Genomic DNA, 20,580 nt, shown 5'->3' with positions numbered 1-20,580 from the left:
AGAGCCAGCGTCGGTGGCTGTAATCGATATATTGTACTGTGGTTGCAGTTCCCTATCTAACATTTCGTCAGTCACTAACATGTAGTAGTTTTTTACCTCGGACACAAGTTTAAAAGGAACGTGATCTGGTATTGCGCATGTGACGCGTCCGCTACTTCCTGTGTCCAGATCATAAATATTAATCAGAGCAACCATCGTCCCTGGCTTAGAGTCTTCAGCCAAGTTAGCAGAGGCCGACTTTATTTCTATCACGGGCTCATTGTCGTTCACATCAATAACATCAATTATAAGTTTACAATGAGAAGCTTGACCACCACCATCTTTCGCCTGAACACCCAGCTCGTGTGAACTGGCTTCTTCATAATCAATAAGTCCTGTCACACGGACTTCTCCATTCGATTGGTTGATTTCAAATACACCTCCACTCTGGTCAGACAGGTGAGTGAAAGAATAAGTTATCTGTCCATAGATGCCCTCGTCAAAGTCTGTGGCATTTAGCTTTGCAACGACAGTTCCGACTGGTGAGTTTTCTTGCACGGATGCCTTGTAAACTCGTTGGCTGAAAACTGGGACATTGTCATTGGCGTCCAAAACTCGGATGTAGATAGAAGCTGTTCCTGATCGGGCTGGCTTTCCCCCGTCAATTCCATTGATTTTCAGTACGTGTTCAGCTTGTGCCTCCCGATCCAAAGCCTTTTTAAGCACTAGTTCGGGATAGGTATTGCCGTTTATTTGGGTGCTCATTTCCAAAGCAAAATGCTCGTTCTGGCTCAGTTTATAATGGCGCACAGAGTTGGTGCCTAGATCCGGGTCATGTGCGCTCTCCAAGGGGAAGCGCCTCCCCAGAACAGTAGACTCCACTAAATCCAGCTTTATTTCGCCAGCGGCAAATACTGGGCTGTTGTCATTTATATCAGCAATATCCAAAACTATGCTGAATGCTTGAAGCGGATCTTCAAGTAAAAGCTGATACTGTAGGATGCAGACGGTGGCTTGCGCGCAGAGCTCCTCTCGGTCTATCCGTTGGTTGATCAAAAGGTTTCCTGATGCAGTGTCCAGTTCACAAAGAAGTCTGGTACCTTCTGCAACAACCCGGGCACGGCGAGCATTAAGCTCCGCCACCTTCAGTCCAAGATCCCGCGCAACATTTCCGATAACCGAGCCCCTCTGTTTCTCCTCTGGAAGAACATACCGCACTTCTTCGAACGAAAAACCACAACAGAGGATAAATGTTAAAGTATGCAACAACCATTTTAAGTTTACACGACGGCCCTTTACAAAATATGATTTCATAAAAGGATGTGCCATCATTGCAACTAAAATTCGTCGACAAAACATCCAAACAGCGTTTCTGTCGGAATGGAAATGCTGCTGTAATCCAACGATTCCCTGCTCCTCTGGCTGAGTTAATCATGCTCTATTAGGGACGCTGTCAGCCTGCATCCCTCCCTCTCTGTCCCATTTCCAGCAGAGTTCTCTCTCTCTCTCTCTCTCTCTCTCTCTCTCTCTCTCTCTCTCTCTCTCTCTCTCTCTCTCTCTCTCTCTCTCTCTCTCTCTCTCTCTCTCTCTCTCTCTCTCTCCCCCCCCCACTCTCTCTCTCTCCCCCCCCCCCACACACACACAGACATCACGCAGCCTCTCTGCTTCTCTCCCTCAGTCTCACACGCACGCCAACGCACACAGACACAAACGCAAATGCGCGCACACAGAAAGCCCTCGGCTCTAACCCAATACTCCAGTTCCACTGACACAGATAGAGTGAGACACGAGCATCCCTGAGTCAGGCATTATAACAGAGCGTCACCAAGAGACTGAGAGAGAAAGTGCAACAGTCACACAATTTTGGACAAATACAGCAAAATAAGATATATTACCTTTGGATATTTTAAATGCATTTTGAGATGCATATTTAAAAACAAATGAACACTGTAAGGCAATACCTAATGCCTCCGAATTGTTGGAATAGGCTTGTGATATCACACTCATGAAAAAAGGTAATTCCAAAATATGAATTAAAGGATGTTGAACTATCACGCAAGATGTGCAAATGAATCATAGGATTTAACAAATGAAACGGCCAAAAAAAAAAAAAAACTGTATCAACAGCTTACTATGGAACATATCACGTCTTTTTAGTGGGATTTCATTGCACATCTGACACTTTTTCATGAAACTATAAAATAGTAAAACCCTGAACTATAGATGAGCAAAAGAACACAGAACACTTCTGTTGCATTTTTAAAATTAAGTTAATGTAGGGAACACTAAAGGAAAGTCTCTTTTGTCGATTATTGTATTTGTTTGGTTCTTCCTTAAGGATCTGATTTTTTTTCTTTTTGTCTTTTTTTATTTGCATATAGAAGCTACAAACAGTATTAGACATTTTGAAAAATATACCCAACCTTTAAGTACAGGTTCAAAGTCCTATATTACTTTTGAAAATACATGATATGCAGTTGTAGAGAACTTTTGTTTCTTGGGCTTGTTTGAATGTCAAGGATACAAATCTCATCTGCTATATGCTCAAATATGCTTTATATTTATGCATCCATCTAAACCAATAAAATCTTGTTTGAAACATATTTAACAGTTTGTATATTTTCCCTGATGTAGCAACAACAACCATATAGATCAGGATGTGTATAATGGATTTAATACGCTGCTTTGCTCTGTTGAAGGAACATTTTTCAACATATAAGAGAACAATGACCTAAAACACAAACCTGCATGAATGAAAATTGTTTTAATGTAATACTCCAATATGGATGAACTGAAAAGGAATAATAGTTGGATTTCTCTTAAATAGATATGTGCAGATTAAATTAAACACACACACACACACACACACACACACACACACACACACACACACACACACACACACACACACACACACACACACACACACACACACACAAGGTGGAATGAAGAGAAGCCAATTCCACGTGTCCCTACAGACACAATGAGCACAAACATGCGAATAATGATGAGTTTTAAAATGAATGAAAGCATTCAACTATAAGACAGATTATTGTAGAGGAGCAGAGACAGGATATTCTTTACAGAAGAATATTTACAAAATTCTTTTTTACATACTAGTAATAATCCTTAAAAAAATGCCATTGCTTGTAATGAAAAAAAAAAACACTTCTGGCTTCGTCTATAATAATAATAATAATAATAATAATAATAATAATAATAATAATAATAATAAGCTTATATCATCTTGAAAAATTCAGTCATTTGAACTCAAACTCCATCATAAATGTACAATGAAAGGCAAGAAAAAAGAAGAGAGAAGAAAGTGACTCTGTATCATGTCAGTCAGCTCAAGTGAGGAAAGGTTTCAGGACCAAGGACAGTGACAAAAGATACAACAGTGAAGCATACTGATAGGCGGAAAGGCAGCCATTGCAGTAAAGCTCTCAGGATTCATCAGAATCCCCAAAAACATCAACAAAGTCTGATGGACTTTTCCTCAGAGTCTGATCAGCAGTGTGTTGTCATTGTAAGAACTCACAAACTTGAAGTCGTTTGAGATCCTGTTGTCAGGCAGACATCATAATTGTAAGTGTAACGTAAAGTTCCTGTTCTGTCAACATCTGTGTAATTTGGGAGGAAATAAGCACTAGTGATGGCTAGTCCTCCGTCAAACAGCAGTCTGAATTTTCCCAGAGGCTGCACACTGCTGAGTAACAAAGCATTTTAAGAATATACTGTATATACTGTGCTTTCTTGTGAGATTCTCAAATCAACTAAAAAGTGCAATGAGCGTATCAATCAGAAATGCATATTGCACTGACCAGGGTTGGGGAGGAACGCATTACATGTAACGTAATTAGGACACAAAAAAATTTAACTGTAATCTACAGTACATAAAAAATATACAATCTTGTTACAGGTATATCTGATAAAAACACGGATTACTGAGCAGAACTGCTTTTGAAAATCAGACGGAATATACCAGAATTAACAGACATACGGGCCATACAGACATTGTGACACTTTATGGTACTTGACAGCACTTTATGGCACAAACCGCAACACCACCATAAACAATAGACGCCGAAGATATATAAAGGATTGACGCCGCATCGATGGCTATGTTGATCTTGGAGCACCCTCCTGCTCTACTGTTATATGTTTAACCGTGAATGAAACAACCCGCGATGCTATGGATTTTACCACCTGCTGCTTGAGTCATGGCTGCTCCCAGAGAGAGAAACTCATTCTTTGCTTGGAAACTTAGACGTAATTTTGTATTTAAATCAGATGAGGAACATAACTTATCTGTACAACGTGAATTCTGCCTCCCAGCTGTGAAAATGCTCTCAACATCCAGTGAGTCATTATCAAACCTGAAGAAACATCTGCTGGTGTGATACACACCTGAACTCACAGTGAAGGTAAAGTTTTACTAGCCTGCTTACCTGTCAGTAACCTGCTGTTGAGAACTGCAGCCTCACCAGGCTGAACTCAGAAAAATCTGATGGAGGCAATAATATCTTCAGCCTGGATGGAGGATTTATTGGAGAGTGCATGTTACCTTCTGTCACTGTGGAATGAATGAACTCTGAACTCTTGAAAAAATACTGTGCATGGCATACCTGAACACAAAATACTGCTCCTCACTACGGCAGTACAGCTACACAACATATTTAGTATATAATATAAATGTCTCTTAACACTGTGAATACAGCTCCTGGTGCTGGTGTTGTACTGTAGAAATACTAGAGGAACACAGTTTGAACTGATGGTGCTGGTCCTGAGTCAGAATGAAAGAAAGTCAGATTCTCAGTAGGTTAGATGGTATTCATTGGGGCCGGACACACAGAGTTCAGCAGAGTTCATAACATAAGAGCATTTTGTGTTTGCTGTGTGTCGAGTCATCAATACACCGTGAAGATGACACATTGCATTTGTCTATGTATTTACTTTATGTTTGCTGGTGAAGTATCTAAAAGTAACTAAAAGTAATCTGGTACCTCACTTTTTAATTGAAGTAATTACAGTAGGTTACTGGTCAAGTTTTTTTGACAACTAACTTGTAATTGTACCGGATTACAATTTTAAAGTAACCGTCCCAACCCTGGCACTGACAAAAACTCCTCACTCCTGACAACCTCCAGCTCTGCAACAGCAAGCCTCCACCAGGCTACCAGCCTCCAGCTCTGTATCAGCTAGACACCAGCTCTGCAACAGCTAACTGACCCTGCTGCAGTTAAGGTCAATCAGCCTTGCATCTGCAGCTCCTCACTGGTCACACTGACTTTCATAAACGATGCACCTCCCAATCACTGCTGCTGTGACTCTCTGGGACTTCATCGGTTACCGAGGGGTGTTCACACCAGGAAAGATCTGTTACCCCCAGATTGTTCCTGTTCAAAGCCCTCAAACAGTTGGCTTGCTCAGTGATCCAATTGTACAAGCACTGCCTCTCTCTTACGTGGACTGATCTAAATATGCCAAATGGCTATGTCTTGTTTGGATTTTTCCTCTACAGACTGATTTCGTCCTGCCTGAAAAGTCTCTTATCAGCTACATTACACTTGAAAAAGATAAAAAGATGAAAAAGATATCTCCCAGTAACCATGATGGGTTTCGGAAAAGTTATTTTAAGACGGGGTGAAGACAAACATGGCCTGTTTGATAAAAAACAAAAAACAAAGTTAAGAAAAAAAAGAGGGACAGCACTGGACTGGTTTCGATCACACTTAGCAGAGAGGTTCACTTTTGTTAATATTAATGATGACTCTTCAGCTCAGAACAAAGTTAAACATGGAGTTCTGCAGGGCTCCGTGTTTTTCTGTCCCCGGACTTATATTCTTCACATTGTCCATGCTTCCTAAACGGAATATCATCAGGAAACACTTTATCAATTTCCATTTTTTTGCAAATGATACACAAGTCGATCTACCTATGAAGCCAGATGACACTGATCAACTTGTCAAACTAGAAGCTTGTCTGACATAAAAACCTGGAAGAGTCTTAATTTTTTGCTCCTAAATTCAGACAGAACAAACATTCTTATATTTGGCCAAAACCACCTGAGAAAAAAAATGTTTAAGCATATATTGACTCTGGATGGTGTTACTTTAACCTTCAGGAACACTGGGAGAAACTTGGGAGTCACTTCAGACCCGGACTTATCCTTGAACTCCCAGATTAAACAAGACCTCATTCTTTTACCTTTGGTAATATTTCTAAAATTAGGAACATGTTGACTCAAAACAGCACTGAGAAATTAATCCATGCATTTGTTACCTCTAGAGTAGACTATTGTAATTCCTCTTATCAGGGGGCCTCAACAACTGCCTAAAAAGTCTTCAGCTGATTCAAAATGCTGCAGCAGGAGTTCTGAGTAGAACCAGTAGGAGAAATCACATCACTCCAATGTTAGCTTCTCTTCACTGGCTTCCTTTTAGAATTTAAAATGATTCTCATTGCTCTGATTGAGGAATCACAAACAGATCATCAATCAACAGCTGATCCATTGATCTAATGAGACAACCTGGACCCACTGGGAGTGAACAATTCCTAACTGCCCTCCCACCCCCATCCCCGCCCCCCCAGGATCCCACGACAGTCTTCATCTGAGGACTCCTGCATCTGATACACCTACATCAATCGGAGCCAGAAAATCAATCTGTCGGTTTTATCTTGTTCTCTCTTTCTATCCCCTCCTCCGAACCGGACCAGCAAAAAGCCACATTCTCTGAGCCTGATACTGCAGAGGTTTCTTCCTGTTAAAAGGGAGTTTTTTTCTTTCCACGATGACCGATGTTTGTTCATGTGTAACTGTTGGGTTTTCTCTGTACAAGTCTCCAGAAATGACTATGTTGTAACTGATGCTATGTAAATAAAGCTGAAAGCTGAACTGGGAAAAGAAAAAAAGAAAACATGGGACACAATGCAAGGAAAAGACAAAAAAAAAAAAAAAAAAAAAAAGCCAGAAAGAGAAAAAAAGGATGGCTCAGAAAGACTTTAAAAGAGTTAGATGAATTTGGGCTTTGTGCCTACCTCGGGAGAGCTGTCACCATCTCCAAAGACATCAGCAAAGTCTGATGGACTTTTCCTCAGAGTCTGGTCAGCAGGTAGTGTGTTGTCATTGTAAGAGCTCACAAACTTAAAGTCACTGGTTCGAGATCCTGTTGTCAGGTAGGCGTCATAATTGTAGGTGCTGCGTAAAGTTCCAGTGCCGTCAACATCTGCATAATTTGGAGGGAGATAAGCACTGGGGATGGCCACTGCTCCATCAAACAACAGTCTGGGCTTTCTCCTGCGACAAAACCTCACACCCAGGATGATAATGATGAAAGTCAGAAAAAAGGTGGACACAGACACCAGAGCAATGATCAGGTAGGAAGTCAGCTTGGAGTTCTTCTCATCATAAGAAATGTCCTTCAGCTCTGGAACCTCAGCCAGGTTGTCAGAAATCAGTAAATACATGGAGCAGGTGGCAGACAGAGAGGGCTGACCGTTATCTTTCACTGACACGATCAGGTTCTGTTTCATGCTGTCAGATTCAGAAATGTCCCGCTGTGTCCTGATCTCTCCACTGTGGACACCGATGGTGAAAAGTCCCGGATCAGTGGATTTGACTATCTGGTAGGACAGCCAGGCGTTCTGTCCGGAGTCCGCGTCCACTGCGATCACTTTGGACACCAGAGAGCCTCCGTGTGCAGCTTTGGGGACCAGCTCGGTCATAAAGGAGTTGCCCTCCGGGGCGGGGTACAAGATCTGAGGAGCGTTGTCATTCACATCTGATATGAACACACTGACTGTCACGTTGCTGCTCAGTGGAGGAGAACCGTTGTCTCTGGCCATCACCTGCACTTTGAAACTCCTCAACTGTTCATAATCAAATGACCTCACAGCGTGGATCACCCCCGTGTCTCCATTCACGGACACATACGAGGACACCGGGGCACCGTTCACCTCTCCAGCTAACAGTGAATAAATCACGGTCCCGTTTTGTCTCCAGTCAGGGTCTCGAGCAGCAACAGAACATAAAGTGGAGCCAGCTTTGTTATTTTCACTCACATATGCGCTGTACGACTCTTCCTCAAACACAGGTGGGTTGTCGTTGATGTCAGCTACAGACAACTGAACACTTTTAGAGGAGGACAGAGGTGGAGATCCCTCGTCAGTGGCAGTGATTGTAATGTTGTAATCAGACACCACTTCACGGTCCAGTTGTCCTGTGCTCACCAGAGAATAATAGTTTTTAATAGAGGGAACTAACTTAAAAGGGACACCCTGCTGGAGGGAGCAGCTGACCTGTCGGTTCTTCTCAGAGTCTCGGTCCTGCACATTAATGATGCCCACCTCTGTCCCAGGTGGGATGTTCTCAGGTATGGGATTAGTTAATGATTTCACATTGAGAACAGGGGCATTGTCATTTACATCTGTGATAGAAATTATTACCTTGGCATACGATGACAGTCCTAACCCATCCTTAGCTTTAACACGTATTTCAAATGATGTGGCGGTTTCATAATCTACAGCTCCAATAACACGTATGTCACCAACTTTGCGATCAATACTAAATATCTTCTTCACTTCTTCACTCACATGTCCAAAGTCATAAGTCACATCTCCATTCACTCCTTCATCTGCATCACTTGCACTCACTGTGACCACCACAGTGTCCAAAGGAGAGTTTTCAGGCAGACTGGCTTTATAAACGGACTGACTGAACACTGGGGCGTTATCATTGGCATCCAGCACAGTGACATGTATGACAACAGTACCTGATCTCTGAGGAGAGCCGCCATCTAGTGCTGTGAGGAGCAAATTGATTTCTTTTTGTTTTTCTCGATCCAGCTCTTTATCAAGAACGAGCTCAATTGCGTTTCCTTTAACATCTAGAATAAAATTTTCATTCTTCTTCAGACTGTACTGTTGAACTGCATTCTGTCCTACATCCGCATCGTGCGCCTCCTCTAACACAAAACGAGCGCCCCTGACTGCAGACTCCCGAATTTCTAAATTGATCATTTTCTCGTTGAATTGTGGAGAATTATCATTAATATCTTGAATGTGAAGGCTAACACGATGAAGCTCGAGAGGATTCTCCATCACGAGCTCATATTTTAGGACACAGGAAGCCTTTTCACCACAAAGCGCTTCTCGGTCCATCCTGTCAGCAACGACCAGCTCTCCGGTGTTCAGCTGGATGTCACAGTAGCGTTCACCAGCTCCTTCGGTGTCAATGCGGGGTCGTCTGTTGGAGAGTGCGCGAGTATCCAGCCCAAGATCTTTGGCGATATTCCCAATGACCGACCCTCGTTTCTGCTCCTCCGGGAAAGAGTAGCTCATGTCTCCATATGCGCTGCTCAGCCAGACGAGGAAACAAAACCAACGTGTCTGAAATTGGATTGTCTTCCGATCCATGATCAGCAGTGATGTCCCATCAAATTAAAAGAGAGAGGAAAAAGCGAACGAACCATGTAAGAGGGGAAAGACCTCCACTGCCTCAACGCTCGTCTTTCTTCAAAGAGTGACCATAAAAAAAAGGTCCAAAAGAGAGATGGATTGTCTGGTCTACAGCGCCACCGTGAGTGAAAATGTTTAATTGTCTAATTGTGATGTAGAGAAAGGTGTGGAGTGACAATAGTGCATGAGATTCAAACGGAGCTGCATGCTATACCGATTAAAAACGTCAAGTCTTATTTCTTTATTCATTATTTTATAATGATTTCCAAGTGAAATGGGGTCATTACTAATAAATTATGCAGCTGACTCACGTAAAAAAGTTATAAAAAAAGTCTCATGACTAGCTGAGACTGTTATGATGTATGTCTGTTTAAATCCACTTTGTGGAGATAACTGATTGACCATGAGGCACACTGTGCATGAGTTATCAATCAAAGGTAGATAGATGTTACGTTTGATGTGATAATTATTTTTCTTTCTTGTAAAAAAAACAAAACAAAACAAAAAAAAAAACGTCAGTATCTTAAATCTGCTGGCCTAAAAATACTTTTAAACTGTAGGCTCAATGTGAACAAATTTCACTAAGATTTATTTCGGAAATTTAACTTTATATCGCTGACAATAAATTCATTAAGTTCAATGTCACCTCATTAATATAAAATCAGTGACATAAAAAATGCAAATGTGTGGTATTACGAACTTCAGCAGGAGTATAGCTTTCATTTCATTTCTCATAGTTATCTTAATCTTGGGTGTGTGTGTGGTCATATGTTTCCTAACTCGTTTCCCAACACATCCCAGCAATGACAGATGTTCAGAACAAGGGAGAGGTGAATTGGAGCATTCCTGTGCCCGAACTCCTTCATATTTAACAGGGGAAAAAAAAACAACCAAACATTCATTGGCAGTGATGACAATCCTACTATTCTTTCAAGTAACGAGTATAGTAAGGTATTACGCCTGCAAATAGAGTAATTAAATCACCGTTACCTGAAAGCAGGCTGCGTAAACCGTGATTTCGTTTCGCGAAACTGTCGCGTGACAATGTCGTACTAGCGGTGCGACGTCAGTGGTGGACGACCATAGACATTTATGATATAGATACATAGACCTCTGCATATAGACATACGAGCCGCGTTTCCATTACGCAGTTAGTGACAGTGGAAACAACAGACGTGTTGCGATGAACAGATACCGTGGAGCGGGAGACTGGCAGGACCATTCTGATGTTTGGAAGTATCGACATTACTTTGCGGTAAAAGACATGGCAATAACGTCTGCTCTTCACAGCTTGGCAGAGCGCACGGAAAGAAAGCGTTCATCGACAGCGAAAAATTCCACCTCGAAGCTGAGCGAGCACCTTGCAAGTTTACAAAGGAAACTCAGCGAGAAACCCAAACATAAAACCACTGACATGCCCGCTGTGGAGGCCACATCCCCACCAGGGGAACCTCCGGGGACCCTTCTCCTAAACGCGATAAATTAGACTGAAGCAACAGGACTGAACCGAAGAAGATCATCACTGTCTATATTGAGGACATGATTCCCTTTTCCAGTGAAGACTGAAACTTTTAGTTGATTTCTATGTTTCATTCTATAGATGATGAAAGGAGCCACACCATGAATTATTTTACTTTTCATTTTATTTTGTTCAAATGAAGGAGTACACACAAAAAATTGATTTGTATTTATATTGTGCTGGAAGATGCAGAAATATAACTTTATTTTATTAAAATACGGTGCATATCATATCAAGATATGTTGTGTGGAACTCAAATATTTACAATTAAAATGCTCATCAGATGAGAGACGTGTGAATGTATATGTTCTAATTAAGATAACAAGTAATTCATTAAACTTTTCAAATGAGTTGACACAAACATTGCAGAAAAGCATAACGCCACTTCAGTGACGCTTGGACTTTCCTTCAGAGGATAACATTCATGACGTTCGTTTTAAGCAACACCTCAAAATTATTAGGTGTCCAGTTAAATAATTAACAGCCTTCAGAAAACTCACGGGAGGGAAAAAAATTACAAAACTAAAATATCAAAGCATAATGAAGGTGTTATGGCTATTGATGTCTCAGAAACCCGTATTGACAATGTGTGCGTGCGTGTACGCAGGTGCATGTGGGTTTGATCTACTAAGCAAATAAAATACAAACTACAGTAAGGTATCATAGTGCAAGCTACCTCAGTTTCATGAAAATAAAAAAAACTGCAATCACATTCATCAACAGGAAACAACAGACCCTTCCTGACCCAACAGGCCACACAGCTTCTGGTTCAGGCTCTCGTGATATCACGCATTGACTACTGCAACTCTCTTCTGGCGGGTCTCCCTGCATGTACAGTCAAACCTCTACAGATGATCCAGAATGCAGCAGCACGTCTGGTCTTCAACCAGCCCAAAAGAGCTCATGTCACTCCTCTGTTGATCTCCCTTCATTGGCTTCCAGTTGCAGCCAGGATCAAATTCAAATCTCTCCTCCTGGCTTACAAAACGCTGACAAGAACGGCTCCGGCCTACCTGGATTCCCTGATCCAGGTCTACTCTCCTTCACGCCCTCTTCGCTCTGCATGTGAGAGACGTCTGGTGCTTCCAGCCCAGCACGGCTCTAAATCTCTTGCCAGACTCTTCTCCTCTGTTGTTCCCAAATGGTGGAACGAACTACCGAACTCGGTGCGTTCCGCCGAGTCTCTTTCTACTTTCAAGAGACAATTGAAGACTCAATTGTTCAGAGAACACCTAGGGTCTTAATCCGACCCCATGTTCGGGGAAGAATAGATCAGGTGTTCTAAAACCCAGCACTTATGTACCACTGACTAAGTCGACACACAAAAAAAAAAAAAAAAAAAAAATAACAAAAAAGGGGATAGTGGCTCCTCTTCTGCAACTTGATGGCAACTCCCTTGACCAATCGCACTTGAAGCAATTGAAGCATTTACGTACTAATGGTTTCTTTCTTTCTTATGTCGATATTCTTGCTTGTGTTGTACGTCGCTTTGGACAAAAGCGTCTGCTCAATGAAATTGTAGAATTGTAGAACCCATGAACTAATTAAAGCAAAAAAAAGATTATCTAATCAAATAGATGAAAACACTTTAAATATGTATCACAAACGTTAGTGTGAGCTTCGAAACTGTAAACACAAGCCATGCTGATGTATCAAATACCCAGTATCTGTGTGCAGTTTGAGTCTGTGTGTGTGCAGTTTGTGCTTGAGAGGGAGAGGAATAAAGGAAAGTTGGTTTCAAACAACAACGAGAGTAACAGTAAAATGATAGATGGCATTAAAATATATTCTGACGGATTATCAATAAGTGTTCAAAGAAATCGTAACTACTCCTCGAACTCAGAGGCTCTAATATTGTGAGAATTGAGCTGATTAATGTTTTGATTTTTATTTTGCAAAGGACAGATATGTCAAAAAAGAAAAGGAAATGCATAGATATGCTCATCAGAATCGCCATTGTCAGATATACATTGCAAAAAATGGCATTAAAATGAATGATAAAGCTCAAAAGGTGGATGGTTCCATGCATATGACTTGAGTTTGCTGTAATTAACAGCTGGATTCACAAGATGACATGACATGGGCATGCTTCTGGACATCCATCTGACTCTCGAAAAACATCAGCAAAGCCTGATGGACTTTTCCAACACAATTTTTCAAATTCTTCTTTTTCCATGAGCCATAACAACAAAAAAAATCATAAAATGAAATCTAATTGCTTGAAATGAAATACAGCCGCTTTCTTCATGAATAGTAATAATAATAATAACTATAATTTAAAAAAAAATACATCACTCATACAAAACAATTCACATGAACTCACACCCATCAAATGGACAATGAAAGGCAAATTGAGAAAGTGATTATTTGCATCACATCAGTCAAAGGTCAAGGGAAGAAAGGTTTCAGCACAAAGGACAGCGACAAGAGACACAAGTGGACTCAAAGGCAGTCATATGCAGTGAAGCTCTCAGGATGAACAAGGCAATAAAAAAGTGGAAGACAAAACAAATACAGATTGGATGAAATGTGCCCCCATATATAAAGAATGAGAATCTCCAAACACATCAGCAAAGTCTGGTGGACTTTTCTCAAAGTCTTATCAGCAAGGTGTTGTACGAACTCACAAACTAAAGTCAGATAATGGTGTCTGACAGTCGAAGTTATTGTTCCATCAACATCTGACTATTTTGGGTGGAAGTAAGCACAGGAGGGGGCCAGTCCTCATTCAAAGAGTAGTATGAGCTTTCTGAAAACACTGCACGTTGTTGATCTCCAATATGATGAATAAACTGTATATACTGAGCATCAAATGAAATGTATAATCAACGTAATACTCTGAGTGCATATTGCTATGACAAACGATAAATGATAAATTGTCAGAGTAATCGTAATGATGAAATTTAAGGTACAGCTGACTGAACAACATGCTGTGAATTTGATTCAGCACCATGGACAACATTAAGGAAAAATATTTTTAGAAGAAGTGCACCCATCACAGCCAGAACCATTAAGATCTGGCCTGAAGTTGCATCTCAGCAGCTGCAGGACTGCTTTAACATGACAAACTGGGAGGTGTTTGAACAACAGGACCTGGAGCAGCACACCACAGTGGTCCTGGACTACATAAAGTTCTGCACAGACATCATCACTGTGGACAGGCACATCAAAGTCAATCCTAACCAGAAGCCTTGGATGACTCAACAGGGCAGTGCCTGCTCAGGGAGAGGAACACCACCTTCAGGTCTGGGGATTGAGAGCTCATTGTGGCCAGAGCTAACCTGAGGAGGGGAATCAGAGGGGCTAAGGCAGCATACAAGAGGAGGATTGAGGACTGCTTCATGAACAATGACTTAAGACAGGTCTGGCGGGGGGGTCCAACATATTACCAACTACAGACCCAGCAGCCTGTCAGTGGATGATGGTGACACCTTACTAGCAGAGGAGCTGAACAATTTATTTGCTTGTTTTGAGATACCGGGAAAGCAGATGGCCTCATCAGACCCTCCAAGAGACAGCAGCAGTCCCTTTACGGTGGAGGAACAGCAGGTGAGGAGCATACTGGCGACGGTAAAATCCAAGGAAATCTGCGGGCCCTGACGGCATCTCCGGACAGGTGCTTACTGTAAGTGCTGTGCGGCTCAGTTGGCGGGGGTCTTTACAATGATCTTTAACCAGTCCCTGAGTCAGGCCACTTGTCCCCCCCTGCCTGAAGTCCTCCATCATTGTCCCCCTCCCCAAGACAAGAGTTATCAGCAGTCTAAATGACTACCGATCAGTAGCATTAACACCCATCATCACTAAATGCTTCGAGAAACTTGTCCAGTCCCACATCACCTCCATCCTTCATCTCGGGTTAGACCCTCTTCAGTTCGCGTACAGGGCAAACAGATCCACACAGGAAGCTGTAACAACAGTCCTTCATACTGCTCTGTCCCACCTAGAGCAAGAGGGGACCTATGTACGCCTGATCTTTGTTGACTTCAGCTCCACGTTCAACACAATATTACAGAACAGACTGGTGTCAAAGCTGAACGTCCTGGGACTATCGGACTCTGTTTGCCAGTGGATCAAAGACTTGCTGACAGATCGTTCTCAGAGGGTGAGAGTAGGCTCCCATGTCTCTTCAGCCATCAGCCTCAGCACTGGCTCTCCTTAGGGCTGTGTGCTGAGCCCCCTACTCTACACTTTCTACACGCATGACTGCACATCCACACACCTCAGCAACAGCATCATAAAGTTTGCTGACGACACCACCGTGGTGGGGCTCATCTCTGGAGGGGATTAGTCTGCACACCGGGACGAGGTGGAGAGGCTGTCTGCGTGGTGTTCAGAGAACAACCTGATCCTGAACACCAAGAAGACACAGGAGATGATCGTGGACTTCAGGAGGAAGAAGAAAACAGATCTATCTCCCCTCTTTATTGGTGGGGATAAAGTTTGGAGATCGTGTGGAGAGGGTCTCCAGCTGTACATTTCTGGGTGCGCGCACATGCAAGAGGACCTGACCTGGAGTGCCAACACCACAGCCATCATTAAAAAGGCACAGCAGAGACTCTATTTTTTAAAGACTCTAAGAAACAACTCCCTCAGACAGGAACTGCTTGTGTCTTTTTACAGGTGCTCCATACAGAGCATCACATGTACTGTATCTGCATGTGGTTCTTCACCTGTACAGCAGCAAACAGGAAGACGCTTCAGAGGATCATTAGCACAGCTGAGAAGATCACCGAATGTCCCCTTCCATCTTTGGAGGAACTCTACAGTTCCCACTGCCTCAGGAGAGCGCAAAACATAATAAAGGACAAAACCCACCCAGTACATGCACATTTCGAACTGCTGCCCTCTGGCAGATGCTTTCGAACATTCAAAACAAAACAAACAGACTAAAAAACAGCTTGTATGCAAGAGCCATCACTGTACTAAACACGTCCTGATGCTGCTGTGTCATTTATGAAAATCTATGCAATTTTGAGTAGGTTGCTGTTTGAGTGATGTAAATACTTTCTTATTATTATTAGGTTGCATGTGTGGGTGTGCATATGCACACGCATGCTACATGGGTGAGTTTGGGTGAGTGTATGTATGTATGTATGTATGTATATGTGTGTGTATAAACATAGGGACATACATAAACATTCTTGTTTATACTCTTTTTGTTTTTTATCTTGTCGTTTTGGTAGTTTGAAATTGGCACTTAGCGAGGAGACTTAACGTGCAATTTCGTTGTACGACTTACAATGACAATAAATACATTCTATTTTTGTTTCTACGTTTGTCGCTGAAATTCGTGCCATAAACATAGAGAAAAATATGTTTGGAATGAAAGCAAAGAAGAGGAAAACAGTGAAAAACTACAGTTGACCAACATCCTGCCACAACTGCAGAAAAAAAATGGCAAAAAAGGAAGATTCAGAAAGGCATGACTGATTTTGGCTTTGTGCCTACCTCAGGAGAGCTGTCACCGTCTCCAAAAGTGTCAGCAAAGTCTGATGGACTTTTCCTCAGAGTCTGGTCAGCAGGCAGCGTGTTGTCATTGTAAGAGCTCACAAACTTAAAGTCACTGGTTCGAGATCCTGTTGTCAGGTATGCATCATAATTGTAGGTGCTGCGTAAAGTTCCTGTGCCGTCAACATCTGCATAATTTGGAGGGAGATAAGCACTGGGGATGGCCACTGCTCCATCAAACAACAGTCTGGGCTTTCTCCTGCGACAAAACCTCACACCCAGGATGATAATAATGAAAGTCAGAAAAAAGGTGGACACAGACACCAGCGCAATGATCAGGTAGGAAGTCAGCTTGGAGTTCTTCTCATCATAAGAAATGTCCTTCAGCTCAGGAACCTCAGCCAAGTTGTCAGAAATCAGTAAATACATGGAGCAGGTGGCAGACAGAGAGGGCTGTCCGTTATCTTTCACTGACACGATCAGGTTCTGTTTCATGCTGTCAGATTCAGAAATGTCCCGCTGTGTCCTGATCTCTCCACTGTGGACACCGATGGTGAAAAGTCCCGGATCAGTGGATTTCACTATCTGGTAGGACAGCCAGGCGTTCTGTCCGGAGTCCGCGTCCACCGCGATCACTTTGGACACCAGAGAGCCTCCGTGTGCAGCTTTGGGGACCAGCTCGGTCATGAAGGAGTTGCCCTCCGGGGCAGGGTACAAGATCTGAGGAGCGTTGTCATTCACATCTGATATGAACACACTGACTGTCACGTTGCTGCTCAGGGGAGGAGAACCGTTGTCTCTGGCCATCACCTGCACTTTGAAACTCCTCAACTGTTCATAATCAAACGACCTCACAGCGTGGATCACCCCCGTGTCTCCATTCACAGACACATACGAGGACACCGGGGCACCGTTCACCTCTCCAGCTAACAGTGAATAAATCACGGTACCGTTTTGTCTCCAGTCAGGGTCTCGAGCAGCAACGGAACATAAAGTGGAGCCAGCTTTGTTATTTTCACTCACATATGCGCTGTACGACTCTTCCTCGAACACAGGTGGGTTGTCATTGATGTCAGCTACAGACAACTGAACACTTTTAGAGGAGGACAGAGGTGGAGATCCCTCGTCAGTGGCAGTGATTGTAATGTTGTAATCAGACACCACTTCACGGTCCAGTTGTCCTGTGCTCACCAGAGAATAATAGTTTTTAATAGATGGAACTAACTTAAAAGGGACACCCTGCTGGAGGGAGCAGCGGACCTGTCGGTTCTTCTCAGAGTCTCGGTCCTGCACATTAATGATGCCCACCTCTGTCCCAGGTGGGATGTTCTCAGGTATGGGATTAGTTAATGATTTCACATTGAGAACAGGGGCATTGTCATTTACATCTGTGATAGAAATTATTACCTTGGCATACGATGACAGTCCTAACCCATCCTTTGCTTTAACACGTATTTCAAACGATGTGGCGGTTTCATAATCTACAGCTCCAATAACACGTATGTCACCAACTTTCCGATCAATACTAAATATCTTCTTCACTTCTTCACTCACATGTCCAAAGTCATAAGTCACATCTCCATTCACTCCTTCATCTGCATCACTTGCACTCACTGTGACCACCACAGTGTCCAAAGGAGAGTTTTCAGGCAGACTGGCTTTATAAACGGACTGACTGAACACTGGGGCGTTATCATTGGCATCCAGCACAGTGACATGTATGACAACAGTACCTGATCTCTGAGGAGAGCCGCCATCTAGTGCTGTGAGGAGCAAATTGATTTCTTTTTGTTTTTCTCGATCGAGCTCTTTATCAAGAACGAGCTCAATTGCGTTTCCTTTAACATCTAGAATAAAATTTTCATTCTTCTTCAGACTGTACTGTTGAACTGCATTCTGTCCTACATCCGCATCGTGCGCCTCCTCTAACACAAAACGAGCGCCCCTGTCTGCGGACTCCTGAATTTCTAAATTGATCATTTTCTCGTTGAATTGTGGAGAGTTATCATTAATATCTTGAATGTGAAGGCTAACACGATGAAGCTCGAGAGGATTCTCCATCACGAGCTCATATTTTAGGACGCAAGAAGCCTTTTCACCACAAAGCGCTTCTCGGTCCATCCTGTCAGCAACGACCAGCTCTCCGGTGTTCAGCTGGATGTCACAGTAGCGTTCACCAGCTCCTTCGGTGTCAATGCGGGGTCGTCTGTTGGAGAGTGCGCGAGTATCCAGCCCAAGATCTTTGGCGATATTCCCAATGACCGACCCTCGTTTCTGTTCCTCCGGGAAAGAGTAGCTCATGTCTCCATATGCGCTGCTCAGCCAGACGAGGAAACAAAACCAACGTGTCTGAAATTGGATTGCCTTCCGATCCATGATCAGCAGTGATATCCCATCAAATTAAAAGAGAGAGGAAAAAGCGAACGAACCATGTAAGAGGGGAAAGACCTCCACTGCCTCAACGCTCCTTTCTTGAAAGAGTGACCATAAAGAAAAGGTCCAAAAGAGAAATAGATTGTGTGGTCTACAGCGCCACCGTGAGTGAAAATGTTTAATTGTCTAATTGTGAAGTACAGAAAGGTGTCGAGTGACAGTGCATGAGATTCAAACGGAGCTGCACGCCTGTTAAGTGTTGCCAATAGATGGCGCCCTTACTCTATGTAAATAATGTTGATGTTCTGTTTGACAAAGAGTCGCACATCTGACGTCATCATTGTGCTCCAATCTGTTCGATTCGCTGAGAGCAAACGTGTGTTAAATCTGGAGGAAATGATGAAGAAATAAAGACGTCTGAGGAGTGAATAAGAAGATTGACTCAAGCTCCGCTCATTCTTCATCACGCAGATGCCACTGCGCTTCTCAAGCTTTACAGGTTATGGGCCCAGAGCCAGAGACATGCGCCGGAGCAGTGGACAGGAGCTAACGAGCGAACGTGCTAGCTTTAGCTGAAAAGCTTTTCGTGAAGTATTACACGGAGCTTAAAGAGACTGTTCGGCATGATGACCAGTGTGAAGATGAGCGAGCTGTTCTACAGAGACGTATAACTCGGAAGCCAAAGAGACTGAAATGAATCCAGGCAAGCTAACACACCGTGCAACAGAGTTGATGCTAAAGAAGAAGAAAAAGTGAAAACAAAATGGCGAGTAGAGCCACTGGAGTCTTGGCACCACAACTTTTGTTTGATGGCTCAGAAGATAAGTACGACCTCTGGGAAACAAGGTTTTTGGGATGTTTGCACACTCTGAAGCTAAAAGAGACTATCTTGAATGAACCTCCTGCCGATGCTGATGCGGCGCGACTAGCAGAAGATGCAAGGAAAAATGCTGACTGCTATGCTGAGCTAGTAAGACTGATAGATGATAAGAGCCTATCACTGATAAGACATGAAGCACCAGATGATGGCAGGAAAGCTCTTAAGATATTGAAAGAGCATTATTCTGGCAAAAGTAAACCACGCATAATAAACCTGTACACATCCCTGACCAAGCTGCACATGACAGAAAATGAGAGCGTTACAGAATATTTGATACGAGCCGAGAACATCATCACAGCTCTGAGAGATGCAGGTGAAAGCTTAAGTGACGGGCTGACTGTAGCCATGGTTCTCAATGGGCTACCAGATTTTTTCAAGCCACTCGCTGTTCATGTAACGCAAAACGAAGACACAGTTACATTCACCGACTTTAAAAGAAGACTACGGATCTTTGAAGAGTCAGAGAAAATGAAAGTGGCGGAGTCTACAGATAATGTGATGAAAACACACATGAGACGAGGCCGAGTCCCCACAAAGACACCCACCAACAGCAGAAAAGATGAAAATGCTAGTCTGACATGCTACAAGTGTGGACTGAAAGGACACAAAGCAAGACAATGTTATCGAAAAGTGTGGTGTAGCCACTGCAAAAGTAACACACACCAAGAATCTCTGTGCAAGAAAAAGGGTGGACAAGACAATGCCAGAAAAGTTGAGGAAGAGCACCACAGTGATGAAGACCACCTCTTTAAGGCCAAGCACACAAGGGACAACTACAATGTAAAGATGAAAGGCATTATGGTCGATGCAGGAGCAACCTCCCACATCGTGAATGACATCAAGAAATTCAAGAGCTTCGATACTACGTTCCAGCCGGAGACACATTCAGTGGAGTTAGCTGATGGGACCAAATGCAGTGGGA

General features: G+C 42.9%; 1 protein-coding gene across 8 annotated transcripts in view; it reads right to left on the bottom strand.

Moving 5' to 3' along the window:
- The window catches only part of LOC115397429 (protocadherin gamma-C5-like), a 292,251-nt gene that overhangs the window by 175,733 nt on the left and 95,938 nt on the right, over positions 1 to 20,580 (bottom strand). Inside the window, exon 1 of one of the 8 annotated variants that reach the window (XM_030103869.1) lies at positions 16,406 to 18,792. The exons of 5 other annotated variants lie outside the window; for them this stretch is intronic. In XM_030103869.1, the coding sequence (XP_029959729.1) occupies positions 16,406 to 18,781 (2,376 nt within the window). In that variant the 5' untranslated portion in view covers positions 18,782 to 18,792. Of the gene's footprint in view, positions 1 to 7,020; positions 9,454 to 16,405; positions 18,793 to 20,580 lie in introns of those variants that run through there. 2 more of the 8 variants (XM_030103868.1, XM_030103958.1) reach the window with 2 other exon arrangements.

The sequence above is a fragment of the Salarias fasciatus genome, chromosome 2 (genome assembly GCF_902148845.1).
Source record: "Salarias fasciatus chromosome 2, fSalaFa1.1, whole genome shotgun sequence".
NCBI lineage: Eukaryota > Metazoa > Chordata > Actinopteri > Blenniiformes > Blenniidae > Salarias > Salarias fasciatus.
Note: the sequence above shows the minus strand (reverse complement) of the source record. Positions and strands in the feature narration are given on the sequence as shown.